The sequence below is a fragment of the Sinocyclocheilus grahami genome, unplaced genomic scaffold (assembly GCF_001515645.1).
Source record: "Sinocyclocheilus grahami isolate Dianchi unplaced genomic scaffold, SAMN03320097.WGS_v1.1 scaffold415.1, whole genome shotgun sequence".
NCBI lineage: Eukaryota > Metazoa > Chordata > Actinopteri > Cypriniformes > Cyprinidae > Sinocyclocheilus > Sinocyclocheilus grahami.
In genome coordinates this window covers 401,485-427,185 of record NW_015505594.1, presented here as the reverse complement: position 1 = coordinate 427,185, position 25,701 = coordinate 401,485, and the positions used below count along the sequence as shown (strand labels likewise).

At 37.8% G+C, this 25,701-nt stretch overlaps 1 protein-coding gene across 6 annotated transcripts in view; it reads left to right on the top strand.

Moving 5' to 3' along the window:
* The window catches only part of LOC107551128 (IQ motif and SEC7 domain-containing protein 1-like), a 201,725-nt gene that overhangs the window by 169,773 nt on the left and 6,251 nt on the right, over positions 1–25,701 (top strand). For 5 of the 6 annotated variants that reach the window (XM_016232624.1, XM_016232625.1, XM_016232628.1 and 2 more), the window contains 11 exons: positions 13,552–13,825; positions 14,649–15,910; positions 17,342–17,503; positions 18,847–18,969; positions 19,998–20,164; positions 20,538–20,677; positions 22,387–22,416; positions 23,115–23,240; positions 23,815–23,914; positions 24,241–24,402; positions 24,588–24,764. In XM_016232624.1, coding sequence (XP_016088110.1) covers positions 13,552–13,825; positions 14,649–15,910; positions 17,342–17,503; positions 18,847–18,969; positions 19,998–20,164; positions 20,538–20,677; positions 22,387–22,416; positions 23,115–23,240; positions 23,815–23,914; positions 24,241–24,402; positions 24,588–24,764 — 2,723 coding nt within the window. Of the gene's footprint in view, positions 1–7,687; positions 7,870–13,551; positions 13,826–14,648; positions 15,911–17,341; positions 17,504–18,846; positions 18,970–19,997; positions 20,165–20,537; positions 20,678–22,386; positions 22,417–23,114; positions 23,241–23,814; positions 23,915–24,240; positions 24,403–24,587; positions 24,765–25,701 lie in introns of those variants that run through there. The other variant, XM_016232626.1, reaches the window with a different exon arrangement.

The following is a 25,701-nucleotide window of genomic DNA, read 5'->3' as shown; positions in this document are numbered from 1 at the left end:
GTTTTTTATATTTAAAGAGTTTTTATATTTTATATATTTAAAGCAAGTTTTTTGGGCAGTGTAGAGTAGGGTTTGTTGTTTGTCATTTCTCTGATCACAAATGCAGACATGGTTTTATGTTTACGCGGCGCGATGCAACGCAACGCGCAAAAAAACAGTATAAATCATTATAATCCGTAATTATGTCCCCACTGGATGCAACAAATGCCTTGTTTGTAATGGGTTTTAATGTTTTTGTCTCGTCGCTCAGGCTGGACAGGGCATCACTGTATGGTAAGGGGCGTAACATTTCCGTCACACGCTTGAGGTATTCGGCCAATCACAACGCACTGGATAGCTGGCCAATCACAGCACGCCTCGTTTTTCAGACCGATGAGCTTTGTAAAAATCGACGCGTTTCAGAAAGGCGGGGCATAGAGGAGAAACAATAATGTACAGTATGTGGAAAATAATGTGTTTTTTTAACCTTAAACCGCATAAACACATTTCATTACACCAAATACACAAAATAATGTTATTTTTAGCAGCATCATATGACCCCTTTAAAGTGACAGTAAAGACTTTTACATTTTTAAAAAGATTTCTATTTTAAACTATAGCTTTTCTTTTGAATTTCATTCAGCAAAGAATCCTGAAAAATCTTTTTACAGTTGTCAGTACAACTGTTTTTAATATTGATAATAGTTAGACATTTTTCTTGAGTAGCAAATCAGCATATTAGAATGATTTCTGAGGATCGTGTGACATTGAAAAACAGTAAGAATCAATATTTCCATGTGGGAATCAATGCTTTTGATGCAGCATCAATACTGATATTTGAACTTTGATGATTTGTCCCTTCTTGTGCTGCCCGGCTGTGTCGGTTCCTTAGTTTTCACTGTCTGCTTCCTTTATCGACTCAAAAGATGGCAGTCTGAGGGTCATGTATCAGGCTGGCCAGACCATCCACTGTTAGATGCCTGTCATCCTGGGGCAGTCTGGAGAACCGAGTTTGAGACTTTGACAGCTGCTAGGTAGATCTCCAGCTCTAGATGGCGCTACTCTGTCCCTGCTGCCAGGACGGAGTAGACAGGGAGGATAACAAGGCACGTCCTCCAAACTGTTTATTTAGACTCAACCTCAGCGGTCATTTTGGACGAGAGGGCCTGATAATGCCTGAGCATTTTGAGTCTGTGTCATTATTCACACATGCCTCAAGATACATTGCAAGGACAACAATTAGAAAGATAAAAGGCTCTCATTTCCTCTTGCTTTCTAAACAAGTAACAAAATGTAGTTATCCATAAATGGCTTTTAGCTACAGCAGTGAGATTGCTTGTATACTTTATCAAGAATTTCCCCAATTAGGTTTCCAACACATATAGTACAGTACTTTAGAGATTTTGGAAAACTACAGTACTGCACCCAACAAATCTTAAGAACTTAGCCTCTATAGGAAAGACTTCATGATCAATCTAAATTCTAAAGCTCCTGTAATAGGCCCAAACTAAGCTAAGCAATACTGGTTTTGCATGTAGCAAAACATTATTTGTTTGTCATTACTCAATTTGTAAGTGTGATTTATATTTGCAACCATTTAAACCAGTAACTTGTGAGTCTTTTTGGTTCATTTATTAAAAGAATTGTCTGATAAGACTCGAGACTTTTATTCATGAATTAAGCTAATACACTGGTGCAAATGTATGTTTTAACATGCAGCAAAGAAAATGCATTAGAAAGATGTGTTGTTTTTCTAATGTCTTTGTATTATTTCACAGGTTTGGGTGAAGGGAACAACTCTGTTGAATGCTTGATTCTGATTGGCTGAGTGTTAAGGTTGTTTTATTACAGAGTGCAACAGACAGGTTCTGAAAAAGTACAAATCCCATTACTTTTTTATCATAGGCGAATTGGTTTTTAACAATAACATGTAAACCATTAAAACAGACCTACTGTGAACTACGAGGTTGTATATCGATGTTATATGCTTTAATTTAAGCCTTCAGCCCGCATTATTTCAGCTTCAATTTTAAATAATTAGGTTTAAAAGTGGAATTCCAAGTGATCAGACTAGCAAATTGCACCAAAAGAACACTTTTTAGTGCCAAGCCACTCCACTGCAATGCGAACCAATCGGTCTCTCTATGCTCTCAAACTACTTAGATATAAGTAGATATATATTTTGCAACAAATGTAAAATATATTGTTTCTATATATAGTTGGCGTGCACTGTTGCACTTTGTTATTATTTTTGTTATTTCTATGAGCCTTACAGGTCACCAAAAGAACTAGAAAAACAAAGGCACTGGCTCAACAAATTTGATAAAAATCCCAGTGTGTTTTAATACCAATGAAAGCACTCGGTTGACTCTTCCAAATAGTAATACTCAATAATTCAATGGTCTGTTATCAGTTATTCCTCATGTATTTGATCAGTTTTGTATTATATTATATATATATATATATATATATATATATATATATATATATATATATATACTTATTATAAAAGATGTTACTTTATGCGACACCTTCATTAACGTCATATAATTTAAAAAAATGTATGTGACTGATCTGAATGTTCCTGTCAGGCAATGTGACAAGCCTGTTTGTCAGTAGTCAATGGCTAACATCAATGTAACAGCACTGACTCTTGACTCTTGGAAGACACAAAATCGAGTCTGTGGGGTGTTGTCTAATGGACAGGTCTAATGTCATTTGCCACATTTGTTGTATTATCACTGCTGGATGACATAGAGAGGTAAATGGAACTGCACTATTTCATCCCATGAGGCAGCTCTCAAGCATGGTGACGATGTGGAAGAGTAAAGCCTTTAAAAAAAAATACCTGACCCCGACTGACCCTCCAAAATGAACCGCATTTCCGCTGCGGGGAAGCTATTTGCTATTTTAGTCAGGATGCAGGAAGCAGAAGTGGTTGTATAGCATCGGATGGAGGGAGTGCAACTGTGCAACACTTAATCCATCACAAAGGCCCGCATGGGGGAAACCGTGATGGAAGACCACACGTGGACAGGATCCCTCAGATTAGAGATTAGGTCTGTGAGAGAAGCCAAAAGCGTGTTTAAACTCAACTATGGCGTATGGAGGGGGGAGGGGATGGCAAATATAGATGGAGGTCAACTTCCCCCAACCAAACACATGTTTAGATATCCTTAAATGGACTGTGTTAATCAAACTTGTCTGCAGACTTTATAAACTAAACAGGAAATGGTTATCTGTCAATCAGGACTGAGTTGGAACTTGCTCCTTATAAGTTGTAGATTATATTGGGTCAGTTTGGACAGAACTCGCTGTTCACAGACATTAGCAGTGGGAGAACGAGCAGTATGTGCTGATAAACAACTAGCTATGCTATTAACTGGAGTTTACTAGTCCACCGCTGCCCTTTAGATGAGTTGTTTTTCTGTTTGATCAGGTTTAAGAAGGGTGCAAGGAGCACTTAACTCAAAGAGGCTTAATGATCTCTAAATTACAGCTGGACCTAAAGACAAACATGTCTTCGTCTCAGTGCTGGGGCGGCTGTCGGGCGGATGGCCTATGCCATATAATTATGTGTACATGAAATGAGGGTGATGTGCATTGCAAACCCACATTAAGTGCCTTGGAATGGTCATTGAAATCATTCTGTACTATTTTGTGATTGTTGTTATTGTTTTGTAGCTGTATAGATTATAGAGTGGTTGTTACCTAAAAACTCTAGTCTGTAGGTTTCTGATTTCACATCAAAACACTGAGAGGGCTTAAGCGGATTTGACTTTCTTCTTCGGAAGAGGAAAGGACAAATTTTGAACGATTTTTTGAATGAAAGGACAAATCTTGGTTGATCTATCTCATGTTATGAAATTGAATGAAGGTCTGGACTGTCAAGCTTAAAAATGACAAAAAGAAAAACACTATAAAAGTATTTTGAACCTGTCATATGGCTTTAAAGGTCATGTATGTAAAGTCATTAAATATAGTGCACATATCATATGGATCTTGTTTATTAATGTTTTGGGGTGCTTTTAGGCCCATATTTACTTTTTAGAGAGATTATGTATTATGTTATATTATTTTACATTATATTATATATTTTCATGTATACATAAACAAGAGAATACACTCTTCAAAGTTTTTTCTCTTTGTGTTTTACTGCAAAAAAAAGGGTGTGTGGAATGGGCATGAGTAATGAATTAAGTAATAAAAACAGAACTATATCTTTAAGAAAGGATCACAAAGTAACTATTGAGAAGGAAAGAAATGAGTTCATTGTCCATAGTGGAGATAACATGTAATTTCACACCAAAATGCATTGCAGAATAACACTAGGGACTTGTGTCACTGTAAACAGATTTCAACAATGAGGGGTTTTTTTCCAGACAGACGCAACTGAAATTGGCGATTAAGCTGTTCCGTGACCTCAGTCTGTAATTTAATTCACACTTATATTGTAGATTCACTAGGTTTTTTTCTTAGGAATCAGCGGTGTGAGCTAACAGGAAAAACTCAGTCCAGCTCTTTTCATATGTCTTTTCCATATTCATCTGCTGGAACTGAGTTTGTTCCATGGATGGAAGATGAGAATGAAGTCAGACCTGACACATTGTGATCCTGTCTTTCGAGTTCACAGGAAGCTGAGCTGTCTGTCAGTTCAGACTGTAGGCTGAGAATAGCAATGACGGCTGGTTAAGAAAAAGCAAAAATAAAAAGGAGTGGTTTATTGAGACTTGAAAACAAATATATAATAAAATAATAATAAAAATACATAAAAAGTGTATTCGTACAGTACATGCTAAGTTACAAATCTGATTGGTCGAGGTTGTACCATTATGCCAGTATGAGTTTACGAGTGAGTCATTGAATCATTACAATTGAACCGATTCCTTCAAGATGCTGATTCATTCAGGAACAAATCAGATTACTGTATATATGAGTCAATGAATTATTCATTAAGCTGATTTATTCACTGCTGTTGTGCAGTGTTGCACGGTTCTGCTATGGCTTTGTTTGGAACTATTTTTGTTGGAGTAAAAACAAACGTCTAAAATTTAAGTTACTCTGCCGCCTCCTTTTTTCCCATACAGCTGCAAATAGCTGAATATCCTTCAAATATATATTAGAAATAGATGTTTTCCACAGTCATTGTGGTGTTTTAGCCTCAGTTCCGCCTAATAGAGTGACAGATAAGTGGACCTAGAATCAAATGAATAAATTTGTCACGCTGTTTTCCTTAAAGCCTTACTCTGACAAGCAGGAAAGATTGTATTGCTCTCCAAGCCTTTTAGCATTAAAAGATTTGAGGACCTCAATAATGAACTCTGTCAGGTGGCTCTAAAAGCACTAAGTCACAGTGACCTCCTGCTTCGTATAAGCTACAGAATAGTGTAATGGGTTTTTGCCTCACTGACTTCAACTGCATTCATTTGTACATACAAATTAGCAATTCATCAGTTTAGTGATGTTTCCTTATTCCTGCATGTGTCCATCTCATTTGGTCACTACATTTTGGGAGTGAGTCACACACTATTGAATGTATGACTCCAAAGAACCCATTAGACGTTCTCACCAATGTTTTTATTTATTCCTTGTATGCCGAGACATTGCCAAACAGGCTCCGTAAAGGCATACATGATCAGTATTTCAGCTTCTTGCTGCGATTCTGCTTTCCACTTCAGGGCTGATTTGGTCCAGTTTCAACCTGTTTTAGTCTTCCTTTAGGGATTCTTAGTTCAGGAAGAGAGCTGGGTACAGGAAATAAGAGAGGCCCTTTGAGCTTTTACTCTAATTAGAGAACATCACTTCTCTACCGTTAGACACCAAATTCCAAGATGTCACCACCTGGAAGCTATTCGTGTTGGCTTTTTCATTTCTCTTTTTGATGAGACTCCTAAAACCAATCTAGTCTACATTGTGAGGTTATTTTCTCTCACCCTACAGACACTCTAAACTGCACATTTGAGCGGGTGATAGCATCTGGGCTTTGCCTGAGCGACGCCCATTGTTTAGGTAATGATGTCAGAAAGGAAATGCGTAAGCCAGGCCACCCTCCTTATATAAGTAGATGGGAGGAGGCAAAAGAGGGAAAAGATTGTAGAGATGTTATAAATACAGCTGTGTGTGTGTGTGTGTACAGGTTTTTCTACACTGGTGGGGACTTAAACCTGAATACACACCTACTCATGGGGACTTGTGTAACTGCGGGGACCTAAATTGAGGTCCCCATGGGTACTGAAGCTTATAAAGCATATAGAATGAGTTATTTTGAGATTGTAAAAATGCAGAAAGTTTTATGTGAGGGCTAGGTTTAGGTGTTGGGTTGGTGTAGGGTGATAGAAAATACAGTTTGTACAGTATAAAAACCATTACGCTTATGGGGAGTCCCTACAAGGATAGTGAGCCAGACGTGTGTGTGTGTGTGTGTGTGCGCGTTTTTGTGACAAATGAGGACATCAATTTTTATAATGACAAAGGTATGACGTAGGTATTACACGCAGAAGGTGACTTTTCAGGACATTACCCCATGTCCCCACTTTTCAAAACGCTTATAAATCACACAGAATGGAGTGTATTGAAAATCTGAAATAGCACAAAGTTTCCTGTACGGGGTAGGGTTGGGGTAGGGCAATAGAATATACGGTCTGTACAGTATAAAAACCATTACGCTTATGGGGAGTCCCTACAAGGATAGTGAGCCAGACGTGTGTGTGTGTGTGTGTGGGTGTGTGTGTTTTTAGACCTCTTTTACAAGACAACAGATCCTTGTCTGTGAAAAAGGTGTCAGCTGGACATCGTTGACATTTTGATGCCCTTTAGACAGTTTTTAGGTTTTCCTCAAATTAGGCTTTTTACATTTGAAATTAGAGTTATAATAATAATAATAATAATAATAATAAACATTTATGAATGTTTATTCATTTTTAGTAATTCTTATGTTGTTCCAAACCTGTGTGACTTTCTTACTTTCTTTCTTATGTGAAATGCAAAAGCAGATATTTTGAAAAGCATCTGTTTTTTTCCCCAACTGAAAACCTGTCAATGAAAATCAATGTGGTTCATTTTTGTTTTAGACCCCTTTGGCTTTCATTGCATAGACAGAAATGGTTGTTCTTTTGTGTTTTCCACAGAAGAAAAGAAAGGGTTTGGAATGACATGAGGGTGAATAAATGATGACAATTTTTTTGGGGTGAAGTATCTCTTAAAGGCCATAGAAATCCACACAGCTGCTTTAATTCGCATCACAAATTACAAAGCAGGGTTGTAACTTTCTTCAGGATTCATCATGGCTGTGTAAACTGGCCGTTGAGTAAAGAGCGCTTTTTGACTGCACTTCTCCAGTCCAGTCTGGAGCGTGTGTGTGACACGTTACGAGCTCATATTACTGCAGCCGTTGAAACCTGAGAATCCATCCAGTTTTAGTCCATCCTGTGATCGTGCTATTTATAGACTCACATCCTTTTGTCATTCCAGAGGGGCTTCCCGATCCCTTCGTGGCTTTCCAGCCTATGTTCTTTTGGCTCTGTTGCTCCAGACTCGGTGGGCCGGCCCATTCCCTCCTCTTTCGTTTATATTCCCGCCATCACGTAATTAGTTTTCCGGACTGTGGCATTCCCTCCTCTTCTCTGCACACCCCTCAGAGCACCCCTTCCGCAAAGTCAGAGGAAAAAAGGAGAGAAGGAAAGAGCGCGCGCAACGGAGAGGGTGAGGATTTAGTGTTCTTTAGTGGGACTGAGAGCGTGCCTCTTTTTCCTATGAGACGGCTTTGCCTGGCAAGGAGATGGGCAGCCACAGGCCAAAGGGATGTTGATGTTTGTAGGGATCAGAGATCGACATGTGGTGTTTGCACTGCGCTTCAGACAGAAGCCAGTCTCTGCTGGAACTGGGGAGCTGGTAAGATTTCTCTGTGTGTGTGTGTATGTGTATGTGTGTGTGTGTGTGTGTGTTTAAGAACATGTATAGAAGTAGAAATAAGTTTAAAGTGTGTCTCTACTGTGTTCTTATTCATTGGGACGGGGTGTATTGTTGTATCTGGGTGTGTTTGTAAGTAGATCACAGATGTTTTATGAGACATCTTGCTCTGTGGCTCTTTGTTTCATTTACCTGCTTTGAATTATTGGGGATCTTCCTCTATTGCGCAAACCCCTCCATTGTTGCTCTGAGCGCACTTCTGTTTCTAGTTGTGCTTTTGAGGGATGTTTCAGTTGATCTTGCACCGGACAGATGCATTTATATCCATGTCATTTCCATGAAAATGTGCATTAATTCCATTCCAGATTTTTCCTTTTCTGTTCTTCTTTTTGTCATCGATGACCTCTCTGAAACCATCACTGATTGTAAATGCAGATTGTGTTAGTCAAAAATTATAGCAAGTGAGGTCTCTACATCAGCCATTCTGCTTGTTTTTATTGCCAATGGATGAAGTATTTGTGTGAGTGTTTTTAAGCTGTGTATTTTCTTAACTTGGTCATGGGAAGGCGGTGCCATGGTGGCATTGCCAACAAAACAATTTGATCTTATTAATCATAACAAATAGAGAGATGTATGTATATTAGTAGATCAGCCCCATTGAAATTCATATAAAACCAGAATAAGCGTGGTGATGTTAGTAAAACAAGCTTTATTTGAACAATGAGTGCTTTATGCAAGATGCCGGAGCATTTCCCAGTCATCAACAGGGCTGCATTCATGCGAAGTGCCACGCTTGTGAATGCAGCCTGCCTGGTCCTCTAATGCTCTCAAACCTAGATTTAAAGCACTTGTGTCATGTGAGGGTCTTAAAGATCACACACATATACCGGACAATGACAGTGAAACTTATATATGTGGGTAATTCTGGGGGAAACCCCCATCTGTAATTTTGACAGCTTCTTCTGCCCCCTCAAAGCCTCAGAAACCTAAGGTTGTTTGGAGTCAGTAAGATTTCTTTCTTTAAATGAAATACATTTTTAACATTTAGAAATATCCACAAAAATATTAAGCAGTACAACTGTTTTCGGCATTGATAATAATTAGAAATGTTCCTTGAGCACCCAATCAGCATATTAGAATGATTTCTGAAGGATGACGTGCCTGAAAACTGGAATATTGGATGCCGGAAATTCAATTTTGCCTTTGCAGGAATAATTTACATTACATTTTGTAATAATTTTTCACAATATTACCATTTTTACTGTATTGTTGATCAAATAAATGCAGCCTTGGGGAGCATAAGAGACTATTATCAATATATAAATCCTGTATTATTATATGTACAAAATATATTATTTTCATCAATTCCTTGTTTAAAGCTGGTTGAGGACATTTTCTAGTTTAGTGTGATTTAGTGTAACCTCTGTTAACAGCACGGCATCTCGTTTTTCTGCAAGTAGGGCAAAATAATAAGCAAATTAGTTTAGTCTATAAAAGCATTTATTGTTTTTAACTGTCTAATTTATAACATACAGCATAAAAAAACTAAAGTCAGTTGTCAGGGTGGCAGTAAAACCTTCAGAGCGTGATGGTTCAGGACATGAAAAAAAACTCAAATTAGCACCCAAAAGTTCAAATGAAATGTGGTTTCTGAATTACCTTGCGTCGTGTTTCCATATAATATACAATCACATGTAACAAAACATGTTCATCTTCCTTTATTACCAACTACTGTGGGCAGAGTGAAGGTATTTATGTATGCATGTAGGAATACATGAAACAAGGCCATTGCATTAACCTTTATATCTATATATAACCTTCTACTTTACCCTTCTTGACCCCTCATTAGCTGTGTCCTTCAGAGCGGTAGGTGGGCTTTATGTGTGTTCATAACTCTGGGTCATGTCTGGAAGTAGGATTGGCACTCAGAGACACCTCAATGTGCTCTGTATGATAAAACAGGCAGTACTATGGTTGGGAACCGACAACCTTGTGCTACTAAAGTTACAGCAGTCGGTGTAGTCTTATTCCTATATTAATGATTCTTATGATTCAGTTCGTTTTAGTTAATCATATACAGCTTTTAACTATGAGATTTGAATAAGTAGCGTTTCAAGAGTACTGTAGAGTGACTGTTCATATGTACATATCATTTGATATGTACTTATTGATGAACATTATGATTTTTGTCAGTAGCATTTTATACAATTGTTCATTTAGTGTTGATTATATAAAGTAACCCTAAGGCCAATTATTGGATTGCATTTATGCCACCTCTAAAAAGTCATAAGAATTGTTGTAAATTTACATTTAATCGAAATTATCCAGTGTTATTTTAGTACTATTTATATACTTTTATAATACTTATTAATATTTTGAATGGCCTTTTATTTTTATACCTTCAGTTTTAATATTAATTAAAATTTTTGTCATTTATCGTGTTTTTATTTGTACATTTTGATTATTTTTTTATTTATATTTAGCTTTAATTTATATTTATTTCAGTTTTAGTTGTAGTAATATTCAGGGCTGGTAACGCATTACAAGTAACACAAGTTACATAATCAGATTACTTTTTTAAGTAACTAGTAAAGTAACGCATTACTTTTAAATTTAGCAGAAAATATCTGAGTTACTTTTTCAAATAAGAAATCCAAATTACTTTGTTTTTCCATTTATTCACTGACACATCTCCTGTCCCCGTATTGAAAAAAATTGGGAGTGAGGTGCAGAGGCTTTTCCTTCAGGCTGAGGCTTATTAATTTCACTTTTTGTGTAAAAGGTCCTTTACAGTTGCCAAAAATATAACTTTTTTTTTTTGTTATTAAAAATAATTAAGCAAGCCCAGCTAAGGTGACAAAAAATAACTTAATGCATTACTTTCCATAAAAAGTGACTGAGTAATGTAATTAGTTACTTTTTTATGGAGTAACGCAATATTGTAATGCATTACTTTTAAAAGTAACTTTCCCCAACACTGCTAATATTAGTACATCAACATATTTCGGTTAGTTTCCAAGGCAGAGTTTTAAATTTTAGAATATTTACATTTTATTTTATATCAGCTGTATTATGAGGCATTATGTGTGCACAATAATTGCCATGACCTGTGAGTCTGAGGAAATGTTTATGTCTGATTGTCGTGGTGACCTCCCTTTTGAATCTGAATTTCAGAGTATTTTTACAGAAGCAGCAGGTGAATACAGACCTGTCACGAAGTGTGAGAACAGTCTCTATACCTTCGACCCATCATCTCTCAGCATCCTCTGTATGTCATTTGATGATCACAGCACTAGCTGAAGGGGTGTATAAGGGTGTATCGGGTCAATAGAGCCTGCCCCCCTGAGGATATTGCATGTTGAAGTCAATCTACACCAGGCTCTTGTATTGTCTTATCCCAGATTGGAAACACCTGCAAACAGTGCCAAGTGCTCTGACATCCATACATCTCTCCTCTGCCGCTTCCCCTATACAAGATTAACAAATTCAATCAATCTGACTGTGTCCGTGTTCTCATCTCTGTAATACTGAACACTCTACTGAACACTAATTCATTTAATTAAAAGAAGAGCACTTAATCTAGAAAGTTAATCTGCTGACACTGAGTGTGTGGATGAGAAGCAGTAAAGGTGCAAAACAAACATGTACTGAAAGAATTCAGATTTGGCTTTTGTGGAATATAATGAGAGCTGAAGAGTAGGATACCTTCCTGGATCAACATCCTTCTTGGTGCTGGAACAATATTTCCATTAAAAATATATATATATAGTTTAATCTAAGCATGCATCGATATTAAAAGTCTGGCAGATACAGAAAAGCTGATAATTATTGTCAATTTATGGCTGATATTATAAATCTATACCTCTTTGTTTAAAAAAATCAATAGAGCCTGCCCCCCTGAGGATATTGCATGTTGAAGTCAATCTACACCAGGCTCTTGTATTGTCTTATCCCAGATTGGAAACACCTGCAAACAGTGCCAAGTGCTCTGACATCCATACATCTCTCCTCTGCCGCTTCCCCTATACAAGATTAACAAATTCAATCAATCTGACTGTGTCCGTGTTCTCATCTCTGTAATACTGAACACTCTACTGAACACTAATTCATTTAATTAAAAGAAGAGCACTTAATCTAGAAAGTTAATCTGCTGGCACTGAGTGTGTGGATGAGAAGCAGTAAAGGTGCAAAACAAACATGTACTGAAAGAATTCAGATTTGGCTTTTGTGGAATATAATGACAGCTGAAGAGTAGGATACCTTCCTGGATCAACATCCAGCATCTTGGTGCTGGAACAATATTTCCATCAAATATATATATATATAGTTTAATCTAAGCATGCATCCATATTAAAAGTCTGGCAGATACAGAAAAGCTGATAATTATTGTCAATTTATGGCTGATATTATAAATCTATACCTCTTTGTTTAAAAAAAATAAATTCTAGAAAATTATAAATTACAAATTATAATGTACAGTATGAAAGATTGAAAATAATTAGCTTGACATATATATTAAATCTTGAACCAGACCCATCCATATGAATTTTGTCACTGGTCCTGAGATTGACTATGATAAGACTACTGTATGTTTCTAACATCATCAAAATCACCTATATCTGTCATCTCTCTCTCACTGGTGGGTGTAACTGATATGCATTGTAATCAAATAACCCACATTATGTACTTTGACCTTTCCAAGCAATCGCATTATAAATGGCGTGGCTGAAGTATGTGTGATTGTTTTATCTGTTTACGAATGTCACAGTTTTCTTTTTACTCATCGCCTCGAGTAACAAAAGTCATTTACCGCAGCAGGTATACCTCTGCTAAGGTGTTGACAGGTAGGAGTTATGCTGTTGATTCTCTGAGCTATGGTCCGGAGTGTGTGGTTTGGTGTGTAAGCATGATGTAAGTGACAGCTGACACTAGACTGCTAGAATGTTTTATCATAGTATGCAGTACTGGAGAAATTAGCAGCTAAAAGCACATACCATGGAGGCAGTATGTTATAAAAAAGTACATAGATTGAAACTCATGGATTACACCAAAGTACTAAAGTAAATGCTAACTTAATCAATTGAAAGATAATCTCTGTGTTGAGACCGTTTCCTGAACATCCAGTGAGCGATGAGTTTTGTCTGCAGGAAGTGTTGATCATTCCATTTATATTTTTGCCCAAAGAGTCTGTGTATTCGTTGCTCTTTATTTATCTTGACAGAGATGCACCATACCATTGTGTGTTACTATAAAAGTAGTCGTTTGCTTTTATACCTCCACACCAGTTCAAAGCTCAACTTGTAATCTCACGTGTAAGCTTGTGGGAGTGGATAATGGGATTTACAAGGAACTTTGATTTGTGTCTGGAAAAACAAGGTTGCGTGTGTTATATGTACTGTATAGAATGCTGGTCTGTAGAACTTAGTCTGAATATTTTGTCATATTGACATTTGTATTGAATGTGATGCAATAACAGAGAATTTATTGGAAAATAATGACGTAATCTGAACAGTCCAATTCACAAACAAATGACTCTTATGACGGAGTCAGTTATTTTTAGTGAATCAAAAACAGATCATGCAATCAGTGTAGTGTGACATGTTGTTCAATTTTTTTCTAACCCACACTATCAACTTACATTTTTCTTTCTTTTGCCCTCTACAGTGTGGAAGGTGAGGCTCCGGGTGGTGAGGCGGGCCCCTCTCTAGAAAACAGTGGTGGTTACTTACGAGGGCCGGTGAGCCGCAGTGCCATCATCAGTGGCGAGCACTTCGACGGCCCACCGCTGTACGCTCACGAGGTGCGGCAGCGTCCGCGGCGACCCAAACTCCAGCATTCCCAGTCGATCCTTCGCAAACAGGCAGAAGAGGAGGCCATCAAACGCTCACGATCATTGTCTGAGAGCTATGAGCTGTCAACTGACCTCCAAGACAAACAGGTAGATCTCTTCATTCTTTAACTGGAATGCTACCTACTACCAAACCATAAATTCTCCACCAACTATTTGTATTCATATTGCGATGAGCCTTTTTGGTGCAGAGGGAGTGTGATTGAGGTTCAGTGGCTTCAGCTTATGCTTGATGTACTTCCCCTCAAAGGACTGTGTAAATAAATCTAGTTTATTGTAGTTGGGTGAACATTAATTCAACAAGGTTGCTTGTGGTGACTGGATGTCTTTCATATGAAGTAATTTGATACACCCAAAGGCTGATATGAGATCAATGAGGGCCTTTTAGGATTTGGGAGATGAGAATCATAACTCAGTGCATGCTGGGAGAGTGATTCGTATTCAGAGTGACTGTGTTGTGGTACTATCCAGTGGCGTGCTGCCCACCGTCTCTGTGTGAGGTCCCACAGAGCTGAGAAATGTGATTAGTTCTGCCCATTTTTCAGGCTAAAACAGTCTTGAGCTGGCTTTTGCATGGTAGTGGGTTAAAACTGGTTTCTTAGGTACCATGCTAAAGGCGTTCTTCAGTCCATGATGCCTTTATAAGGGATGAAATGGTTTTATCCATCCTATCTGGCAAAATACCCAAGCTTTAATAGTTAGTACCATGTGTGGCTTTTATTTGTCTCTTTTATTTATGTGGCTTACCATTTTTGGCTTGAGGTTTGGTCAAGTCATATTGTGTCATGGGATGAAAAACTAAATCTTTGTCAACAATAAAATTCTGTAAGACTAAGGAAGGAAGGGACATTTGCATGTTTGGGTTTTGCTACTATCACTAAAAGGGGTGGGTAATCTTTGTGTGTTTCCACAGGTGGAGATGCTGGAGCGCAAATATGGAGGGCGTTTTATAACCCGACATGCTGCACGAACAATCCAGACTGCCTTCCGCCAATATCAGATGAACAAGAACTTTGAGCGCCTCAGGAGTTCTATGTCGGAGAACCGCATGTCCAGACGCATAGTTTTGTCCAATATGAGAATGCAGTTTTCGTTTGAAGGACCTGAAAAAGTCCACAGTTCATATTTTGAGGGGAAGCAGGTGTCTCTTACAGATGATGGTTCTAAACTAGGAGCCTTGGTGCAATCAGAGCGTGGGGAGATGGTCCCCACCAACATGAAGTCGCCTGCGGTCCAGAGCGATTTCACGGACGCCATTACAGAGCTGGAGGACGTTTTCTCTCGACAAGTGAAATCATTGGCAGAGTCGATAGATGATGCTCTGAACTGTCGCAGCCTACATGGAGACGAGGGACAGCCAGAGCCAACCAGAGGCCATCCGGACAGGGAGCAAGAGGTTACCTACCAGGTCAAGCCTTCCCGCAGTAGTGATCACCGTAAGCGAGACGAGATGACAGCTTCCTATAGCGATGTGACACTTTATATAGATGAGGAAGAGCTCTCCCCTCCTCTTCCTTTATCACAATCAGTTGACAGACCCTCTAGCACGGAGTCGGACCTCCGTCTACGTTGTTTGAACTCCTCGCAGGACTACTGGTCTCTAGCTCATAAGGATGAAAAGGCCGACACAGACACTAGCTGCCGAAGCACCCCGTCTCTGGAGTGTCAAGAGCAGAGATTGAGGATAGACCACCTTCCCCTGCTCACCATCGAACCTCCCAGCGATAGCTCGGTTGAGCTGAGTGACCGTTCTGACCGAAGCTCTCTCAAGAGGCAGAACACTTACGATCGGGGCATCGCCAGCCAGCAGGGCAGCCCGAAACACATCCCCTCTCACGCTTTACCACCACGGGGACCGGCAAGAGATGACGAAGCTCCTCGGCATCGGCCACGGCAACTGGAGAGCCACCTGGCAATCAACGGCACTGCCAACCGGCAGAGCAAATCTGAGTCTGACTTCTCTGACGGCGATAACGACAGCATCAACAGCACCTCCAATTCCAATGATACCATCAACTGCAGTTCGGAGTCCTCATCCAGGGATAGTCTTCGAGAGCAGACTCTCAGCAAGCAGACATATCATAAAGAGACCCGCAACAGTTGGGACTCACCCGCGTTCAGCAATGATATCATCCGCAAGAGGCACTATCGTATCGGCCTGAACCTTTTTAACAAGTAGGTGAAGTGTGAATGCATGCTTTTGGTTGTAGAAGGCTAGTTTGGGAAAAGAGTATGTGAGTGGAGTGGAGTGGAGTGTCCACTCGAAATCCACTCCGGGTTTTCCATTTTCTGCTTCTAGAACAATTTGAACACTGTGACTGCAGCATTAACTTGAGCAAAATTTCACAGACAAAGTGGGTTCACTGTCCAATGTCTATAGTGTAGCAAAGCAGCACGAAGCACAGCTGAATCACAGGTCATTACTATCCAAGAAACTTCATATTACAAAACATGGCAAATTTGCATATCATAAGTTCAACAGACTTTAATCCATTTTTAAATCCACGGGGCGTAAGGTATACATGACCATGCTCGTTTCAGTAAGGTAAACGTGACCACACTAAGTTGTTTCAGTATGTTTTTTATGTTCATATGCATATGTTAGCATGATTATGATGTGAATTGTTGCCAGCATGTAATTATATTATACTTGCACATTTTGAAAATGTTAAATGTTACATTAATGCAGTTTTGATCAAAAATGACTTGCTTTCATGCGATGCATAGTGTCATGCTCAACTATTTGAGCTAGAGGAACACACCTCACTCCAGGCGAAAATGATGCTACTTTGCTCCTCATTCCCACGCCACTCACATACTCTGTTTTGGAGTGTCATGTTTCAGTTGCATTGAGTAATGATTTTCATTAGCGCCAGTCGGAGCTGTGTTAATAGCTGTGAAAGATCTTTGTGCACAAACAATGCCGCAAGCTAATATTTTTTCAATTATCATCTAAACCAAGTGCACAAAGAGCAATAGACGTGTGTTTTCCTTTTCCAGACATTCATTATAATTTTGGCTCATTTATTTATTCAGTATGTCTGTGTGCATGCATGTGGTGCTGTTTGATTGCCACTCAGCGCTCCAAATTTGATTAGCGATCAAGCAATTAGAACTGTGATGAGAACACTATTAGTTTAGTTGGGATGTTGATCAAGGAAAGCACACTGCCCTCATAACCAGAGTTTACCATCTAGCTCTGTGTACTTAAGACGAACCAGGTTAATTCTTTTTTTAAGCTCCTTATAATAAAAGAGGGATTATCTTTGATCATTTATTTTGCAATCATGAGATATTTCAGATCAGATTTAATTTCTTATTGAATGGATTAAGGTGCTTGCTTGCTGCTGGGGCTGTGCATGTTTATGTGCCAGTATGTGTGAGTCTTAGAATGTGTTTGTTCGTTTAAAGCCTTGTTTAAAGTGGGAACCTCTAATCTTGGATGATTGTGGATTTGCCTGTTTTTGCACTGGGCCATTAAGTTCCTTTTAATCTTGTATGGTAACAGTCCAGCCGCTAGAACATACTTGAGCTGAGATGCTTAGTCACACTTTGGGACCAGTACAGGCACTGTTCAGACTCTTGATCTTCTTTTATTGTCTCTAGGAAACCTGAAAAAGGCATCCAATACCTGATTGAGCGAGGATTTGTCCCAGACACACCTGTGGGAGTTGCCCATTTCCTGTTACAGAGAAAAGGGCTGAGTCGACAGATGATTGGCGAGTTCCTGGGCAACAGGCAGAAACAGTTCAACAGAGATGTTCTTGAGTAAGTTCAACAAATTTAACTGGGTTAATTGGGTGTATTGTATATACATAAACAGTCATTCAAAGTGAAATATACTCAAAAGCCAAGTTATTTCAAATATGCAGTAAATTTTTATGCAGCACTTTTTGTTTTGTGCATGGGTTATTTGCAATTAGTTGTCTCTGCCCATTAAACCAGGACTGGTAAATGTATATTATTATAGAAAAAAATTTAATCTAATTCATTTACTGGCAGATGCTGCCATTTTTTGTTAGTTTTTTTTCTATTTAACCAGTCCACGCTCCAAGTAAACCATATGTGACCTACATTCACAAAAAAAGAAAACACAAATTCTCCAAAGAAAGAAAAATAAAGAAAAAAATTCAACTAGAATTCCATCATAATAATCTTTAATTTTAGGATGCTCCTCTGTAATTATGTTCTTCGCTATCCGTTACTATCCTCGCCACAGCAGAATTAACTTGGTAAATTACATTAAGCCAGTATCACTGGAGCCTTTATGAATTTATGTGTTCCCTCCTGAGATAAACTGACCACCGTGTCTAAGCCTTTCAAGCTCATGTGGCTTTGAGTACATGTAGGATCAAAGATCATAGTCCATTGTTTTAAACTGGTTCTTTACAATTGTACCCACATCCATTTAGTGTCCTCTTTTTAAATTGAGTGCATTTAGGATCAAAGGTGGAAAATATTAATTCCATTTCAGAAAATTGAAAACTAAAAAATTGATAACCACAAGAATTTGCTGTAATTGTTAGTGACCCCTTGAAATTAGTCCGGAATCAAAGTGTGAGAGAGGGATAAAATGTATGAACTCTTGCACTGCTTTGTATGTATTGAATAAGGTGTCTGGATTCATGGAGTACTTCTCTGAAGCAATGTGCCTGGGAATGAATCGACTCATTCTCACTCTTAAGTTAACTCATCCTCCCTTTTCAAAATGCCAGTAACGTCAAGATAATGAGGGCAGATAAGCCCATGCAGTCTGTGTTCAGCTCAGTCTGAAAGCACTTTTTTTAAAGGCACTTCCTTGAAAAATCAGTAAATCTTGACATGTGAGATCAAATGCACTCTGAGTATCCCTGGAGCAAAATGTCCCTGAGAATGCTTTGTATGCCCCATGATTGGGATTTAGAGACTGATAGAACTTGCTTTTATCAGATTTGTCTCCTTTTTCCTTTTTCTAAAAGCAGTGAACACTCTCAGTTTAAAATATCTTCATGTGTGCTGTGAAAATTAATAAAATTAATGGAATAGAATGCATTTTTCCCCCAGAAGATTTCCAAACTAACAGTAGGAAAGAATGTAGCAGTCCTTTGACTTTGTTCATTATCTTTTTCCAGCTGTGTGGTAGATGAGATGGATTTCTCTGGAATGGAGCTGGATGAAGCCTTGAGAAAATTCCAGGCACATATCCGGGTGCAGGGAGAGGCACAGAAGGTGGAGCGACTCATTGAAGCCTTCAGGTGAAAAACATTTCAGTTGATTCTTTAAAAAAAGAAGCACTGTTAAAGGGATAGTTCACACAAGAATGAAAGCTCTCACTTGTTTTAAAATGTAGTGCTTATATCCATCTGACTCATGAATGAGTCATTCAGACTGGGTTTTGTGAACTGACTCAACTGATCCATTAAAAATATCCAATGATTCATAATCAAAATAATATTTTCTATTAACATGCCAAAGAGATCAAGATGTTTAGTGCATAACAACTTAAAATTTGGTCTGTTACAAAACTACAATATTGCTCAGAAGACTTGGAATATAGCCCATAAGTCTAATGAACCTCTTTTATGATATATTTGTGGGTCATTTTTGGAGATTGACAACCTATCATTCATTTCAACACATCATTGAAATGACATCAAAACAACTTATCATTCATTTTCATATTTTCGAAAAGAGTGGCCAGGATATTCACCTAAAAATGCACCTTTTGTTTTCCACATAGACAGTAAGTCATATGGGTTTGGACTAACGTAAGGGTGAATAAATAATGACAGAAACGTAAGGGTGACAATGAATTTTAGACAATGAAAATGGAACAATTATCAATTTCAGTTATACCTTGTTTAAGCAAGAAAAATATATTTTGCTTTTTTGGTCTTCGACACTCCCTTAGCCCACAGACAACATTGTTTGATCGGCTCTTAAGGACCGTCTGTCATTTGAGCGATCACACCGGCTTACAACGTGTGTGAAGATAACTCCAACGGTTGCCTGCTTACCACCCGTAGGCTTTCAAAAAATATTGTTATAGCTAAACACTTTGAGGCAGACATCTTTCCAAATGAACAGTTTAAAGTCCATTCAAGTGTTATCTAAAAGAACATAGCTCTTTAACAGGATGGCAGTTTTACCATTCTCTTTCAGGCTTGTGCATCTAGCACCAATTACTCACCAGAGCAGCTATTGATTCTGTAGAAGTGCAGTCTCATATTAATTTGTTTCACTTTGTTCATTTGTTGTAGTTGTGTTTATTATTTCCATTCAGTCAGCGCTACTGCATCTGCAACCCAGGGGTGGTGCGTCAATTTAGGAACCCCGATACCATCTTCATCCTGGCGTTTGCCATTATACTCCTCAACACGGACATGTACAGCCCAAACGTGAAGCCAGAGAGGAAGATGAAACTGGAGGACTTTGTAAAGAACCTTCGCGGTGAGATTCACATTAACATTTTTCATTGCAAACTGAATCTGTTCCATCCATAAATTCCCTTCAAAGGCATTCAGATATTTTTATCTTACAAAAAAAAAAAAAGTACTCAAATTATCTCTAATTAAACTTAATGCATGTGCTCCAGACTGATGAATGGCTTCTTTAGGATAGCAATGACATCTTTCTGGTCACAACCTTGCATAATAATTGGAGCAAAGCAAACAGATTCACATTCAACTTCAATATGTAAATATAGTCACGTTGTAATTCAGATGTGCTTGACCTACATTTCTAATTCTTTCCTAAAATTTCCATAAATCTTTTGCGTGCCCTAAATATCCAATCTCTTTTGTTTTTTGCTTCCTGTGCACAGGGGTGGACGACGGAGAGGATATCCCAAGAGAGATGTTGGTTGGCATCTACGAGCGAATCCGAAAGCGAGAGCTTAAAACTAACGAAGACCACGTCTCCCAGGTGCAGAAGGTGGAGAAACTCATAGTTGGCAAAAAGCCGGTGAGTGTCATTGTCACTTTTGTCTTCCACACTTCTATCCAAACCATCTTGTAGTGCCTTACTTGCAGGAACAGTCCATCTCTATCCATCATGTTGACCCCGGTTCTAGAAATGACACTTTATCGATTCTAGTCACGGTCCAGTGGTGTGAAATGATCCAAGGAGATTGGTTAAACATGTTCCTTCTCTCACTTATTGTGTGTTTGTATGCCCTTGTGACTCCATGCAGTGTAGATCAATAGGTTTTATTGTTCTGTCAGTAACCATTTGCAAACACTTTTTTTATCCTCAAGAGCCACGTGACATTGAGACTCTTAGAAGATTCTTTATCTACAAGATGTTTTTCTTTATGACAGATCTAATACCTACCTTGAGACAGTGTCTGACTGTGGTGTCTGAGCGTGTATGTAAGTTATGTGGCGAGAGCTGCGTGATGCTCTACAATGATAAATGTGATTTGCTTCTGCACAGAGGCCTTCAGAGTAACCTAAAGATTAAATCTACTAATAGTTCACCTGCTCTGAACTCAACCATCTTATTATGCGGCACAGCAGGTTACAACCAAAGAACTTATTCAGAGGCAGCATATAGAGTATATTACATATTTAATGTGACACAACTGAAAATTATAGATATGTTTTAAATAGATTTTACAATTTAAAATATTTAAATACATATAGTTTCATCTTTTTCAGTGCAATGTTCCCTTTGTGGATGGGGAGACACAGAGAAGGGACTCTCCCGCCATTACATATTGTATAAAAAAAATATCGAAGATGACATTTTAAGCATGACATTTAGCTGAACTTTAGTTTCTTAACCTTTAGCTTAGCTTAGCATATTTTATTTATTATTATTATATTTTTTTACAAAGTTTGGGGTGTTTTTTTTTTTTTAAAGAAGCATCAGATGCTCTTCAAGACTTTATTTATTTGATCAAAAGTAAAAACAGTAATTTTGTGAAATATTATTACAATTTAAAATTACTGTTTTCTATTTTAATATATTTTATATAAAATCTTAAAATGTTATAAATGTTATTTATTCCTTTGATGACAAAGCTGAATTTTCTGCAGTCATCACTCCAGTCTTCAGTGTCACATGATCCTTCAGAAATCATTATAATAATATGCTTATTACCGTTCTGATATGCAGAAACACTTCTTAAACAAATTGTAGACCATTAGCATCTACCTTGACTAAAGTCTGTCACCTCTAAAGGTGTACGTATGTAGAGTTGTATAATCCACAAGATCAGAACAATATACATCATTCCTCCAGCAGAGTCTCTCCCAAGGCTAAACTAACTGAAGCTGGTTCCATAATGAACTTGCATCTTCTTTGCCACATCGAGTGCTTGTCACACAGTTGAATTTGGAGGCACTGTGGGTTTTCAGAGCTGAAATAATTAACATTTAAGCTTCAATGGAAACGGCACACATGGCTTGGTTGCCAGGAAAACCTTCTCCCTGGTGTATCTTCCGCACATCTTTGGAGAGGACATTATGGAGATCTCCTGTGGAGCTCAGATAGAAGGCTGCTGTGCCTGAGACCCCTGCCTGCAGACGCTGCATCCCGGGTGCTGTAATTAGGTTTCTGAAAACTGGGTCTTGATAACGAAAGACAGAGACCACTCTCTGACCTTCAAGCCTCCGTTCAGTCCTCTTGCTATGACCCTTACTCATCAGTCTAATTTTTTCACTTTTCAGATCGGGTCTCTGCACCATGGCCTTGGATGTGTGAGTGTAATGTTTACTGTTTTCATTCCTCTTACTGTCGTTAAACAATTTAAGTCAGATAAACCATGGTTACAAAACAGTTCTTTTCAATAAAATAAATTATTTTATAGGAGGTTTTCTTTCTGCTCAGTTTTTTTTCCAAGTATAATGTAGGAGGTTGGGGGTGAAGGATAAATATTATCCAATAAAATAAAATTATTTAATGAACTAAAAAATTTATTACCTAAAAATCAATGATTATTATACCTATTTTGTTACTTACTGAATACTGCACTGTATATACTATCTTCTATTTTTTATTAAATAATAAGTGAAACAATAAGCATTATTCCACATTTCAAACTATTACACTACATTTTTAATCATGTTTGAATGTAATATTTCTGATCAAAAAACTAATAAAAAGAGACTTTATGCATGTAAATGTAAGTTACCAGTAAATTACCAGTTCCACCATTCCACCGTAGTGGCAAGTCAAGCGCATTGCATTTTGGCATACCGTATTTCATGCAGTAATCTCTGTAGTATACAAGTCATTCGGTTATTTTATCCATACTGAAAATATACATTCTCTTGAAGAGTATACATGCTATACTGCAGCAATAGTTAGTTGTGTGCTAGTATGACATTCTGAACATGTCTACGGTATCATTTATGGACCAGGTTCAAGCTAATCAATATTTGTGTCCCACACACAGGTGCTGTCTCTACCACATCGCAGACTGGTATGTTACTGCAGGCTGTTCGAAGTGCCGGACCCTAACAAACCTCAGAAGCTGGGTCTCCACCAGAGAGAGATATTCCTGTTCAATGACCTTTTAGTGGTACGAAAGCACACACTTCATAGCCCATGACGCAAAATGAGACACGTAAAAACAGGAAAAAATTAGACCGAGCTGTCTTACATCATAGCGTCTTTTGTTATGTTGTTAAGTTCTTGTTGTTATATGATACGATACGATACGATACAACTTTATTGTCAGACAAGGTCTGAAATTTGTCTTGCGTTACAGCAGGTTCACTCACAATTACAAGACTTTATCACATGGACAAAAGGCCGACAAACTTTCACAATCACATAAAAAAATGTAAAAAAACACATATATATATATATATATATATATATACATACACATACATATACACATAAATTAAACTCCGGTACAGATTTAATTTTGTGTAACTTGTTCAGCTAGTATAGCTTGGTGTACAAAGGAATATTTTGACTGTGTAATGACTGTGTAATGGTCAGCGAGACATATTTAGTCTAATTCTATGTCAGCAATTGTGTACATCATGTGTCCAAAAGACAATCAGAAAATGTTACTCAGCTCAAAGAAAAGAGCCAAGGATAATTAGGAACAGATGGGATCCTAATGTGACATGCTTTTGATTCAGGTCACTAAGATTTTCCAGAAGAAGAAGAATTCGGTGACGTACAGCTTCAGGCAGTCCTTTTCTCTATACGGGATGCAGGTGCTTCTGTTTGAAAACCAGTGTAAGTACCTTCAGCAAAGGGTCAAAGCCCTTCTGACCCCATGTTGCCCTTTTGTGGACTGTTTTTTCCATGTTAAGCATGTCAAGTAAAAAACTGACTTTTCACTGCACAGGAAAACACAAAACAGGTGTTAAAGGTCATAATTCTGCTGTTGACTGAAAAATTAATTTTCACAATCAAAGTATTGTGTATTACGATGTGTTTTGCTCACAAATATGCGATTGCGAAATGTGAGAATATCGATCAGTCCCTCTGATTAGAGCACGTCAAAGTGCTGTCGTGATTTGCCGGTCTGTAAATATTTCTCTCCCGCTGCTGCTTTTCAGATTACCCCAATGGAGTGCGTCTCACTTCAGCTCTTCCAGGCGCAGACATCAAGGTTCTCATTAACTTCAACGCCCCCAACCCGCAAGACCGCAAGAAGTTCACCGATGACCTGCGGGAGTCCATCGCAGAGGTGCAGGAGATGGAGAAGTACAGAATAGAGTGTAAGCAGCTCTTATTCACTTTCATTATGTTGACAAGAGTGACCAGTATAGTCCACAGAAGAAAGAAAAAAAGTCATAAGGGGCTCGAACAATGTGCCTGTTTTTCAAATTGCACAGCAAATGTATCTAAAAGCAATCAAATGTGTGTGAAATATGATCATTGAAGTTGAAATCGTTTTATGCAGCTGAACTGGAGAAGCAGAAAGGTGTGGTCCGTCCCAGCATTTCCCAGAGCTCAGGGCTGAAGAAAGAGACAGGAAATGGCAATCTGAGTCGCACCAGTCTGGATGACAGTTACGCCATGGGTGAAGGCCTCAAGAGAAGTGCCCTCAGCAGCTCCTTGCGTGACCTTTCAGATGCAGGTGAGTGTACAGACCCACATAAGATATGTCATGTGTTTCTGGCTTCATCTGTTACAAACAGATTATTTTATGCAGTCTTGTCCAAACAATACTTCGCCTCTTGCCAAAGTAGAGCGCTAAATGCTTGCTTCTAAATTGGTGTTTGTCCACAACCATTAGTGTAGCCTCGATTATTTATCAATTAGTGCTGGGTGATATATAATATAACCAAGGTTTTATTGCCAATTTAAAATTAATTTCCAACCTGCTTTTATTTGTCTATTAGGTTTGCTAAAGTCCTTGTCATCGGACTAGTTTTGAGGTCCTTGTCTAGTGAAAATTATTATACAGATTCATGCTTTGATTATTTTAACCAGGTTTTTACCAGTGTTGTTATTGTTAACTAAAGCAATAATTATTAAAAATAGTTTTTGGTAAAAAAAATTTTTATATATATATATATATATATATATATATATATATATATTTAATGAAGAACTTACACAAACAAAAAATAGAAATACTGCCTTGGCAACAAACTGAAATAAATTGAAGTACTAAAATGACAACAAAAAAATAAAAGCTAATTCAATATATTAATAAATACTATAATAGTATTTGAATAATACTAAAATTACACTGATTTTTACAGTATTTTTTATCTACATAAATATTGTTTATATCTCCATGGCCTCTTGGTTGAATTTTTGGGGGCAATTTCAGAGCAAATACATTATATATTGTATAATATATTATTTTTTAAAGATATTTAAGATTATAATTATCACATACCACATATATCTTTAAGCTATTTAAGATATATATGGTATGTGATCATTATAATCAGTTTTATAATGTTGTTATTATCATTAAAATAAATTTTATTTTGTTGTTATTATAATTATAATACAATTATATTATATTTATAATATTACATAAGGATGCTGAAAAATATCTA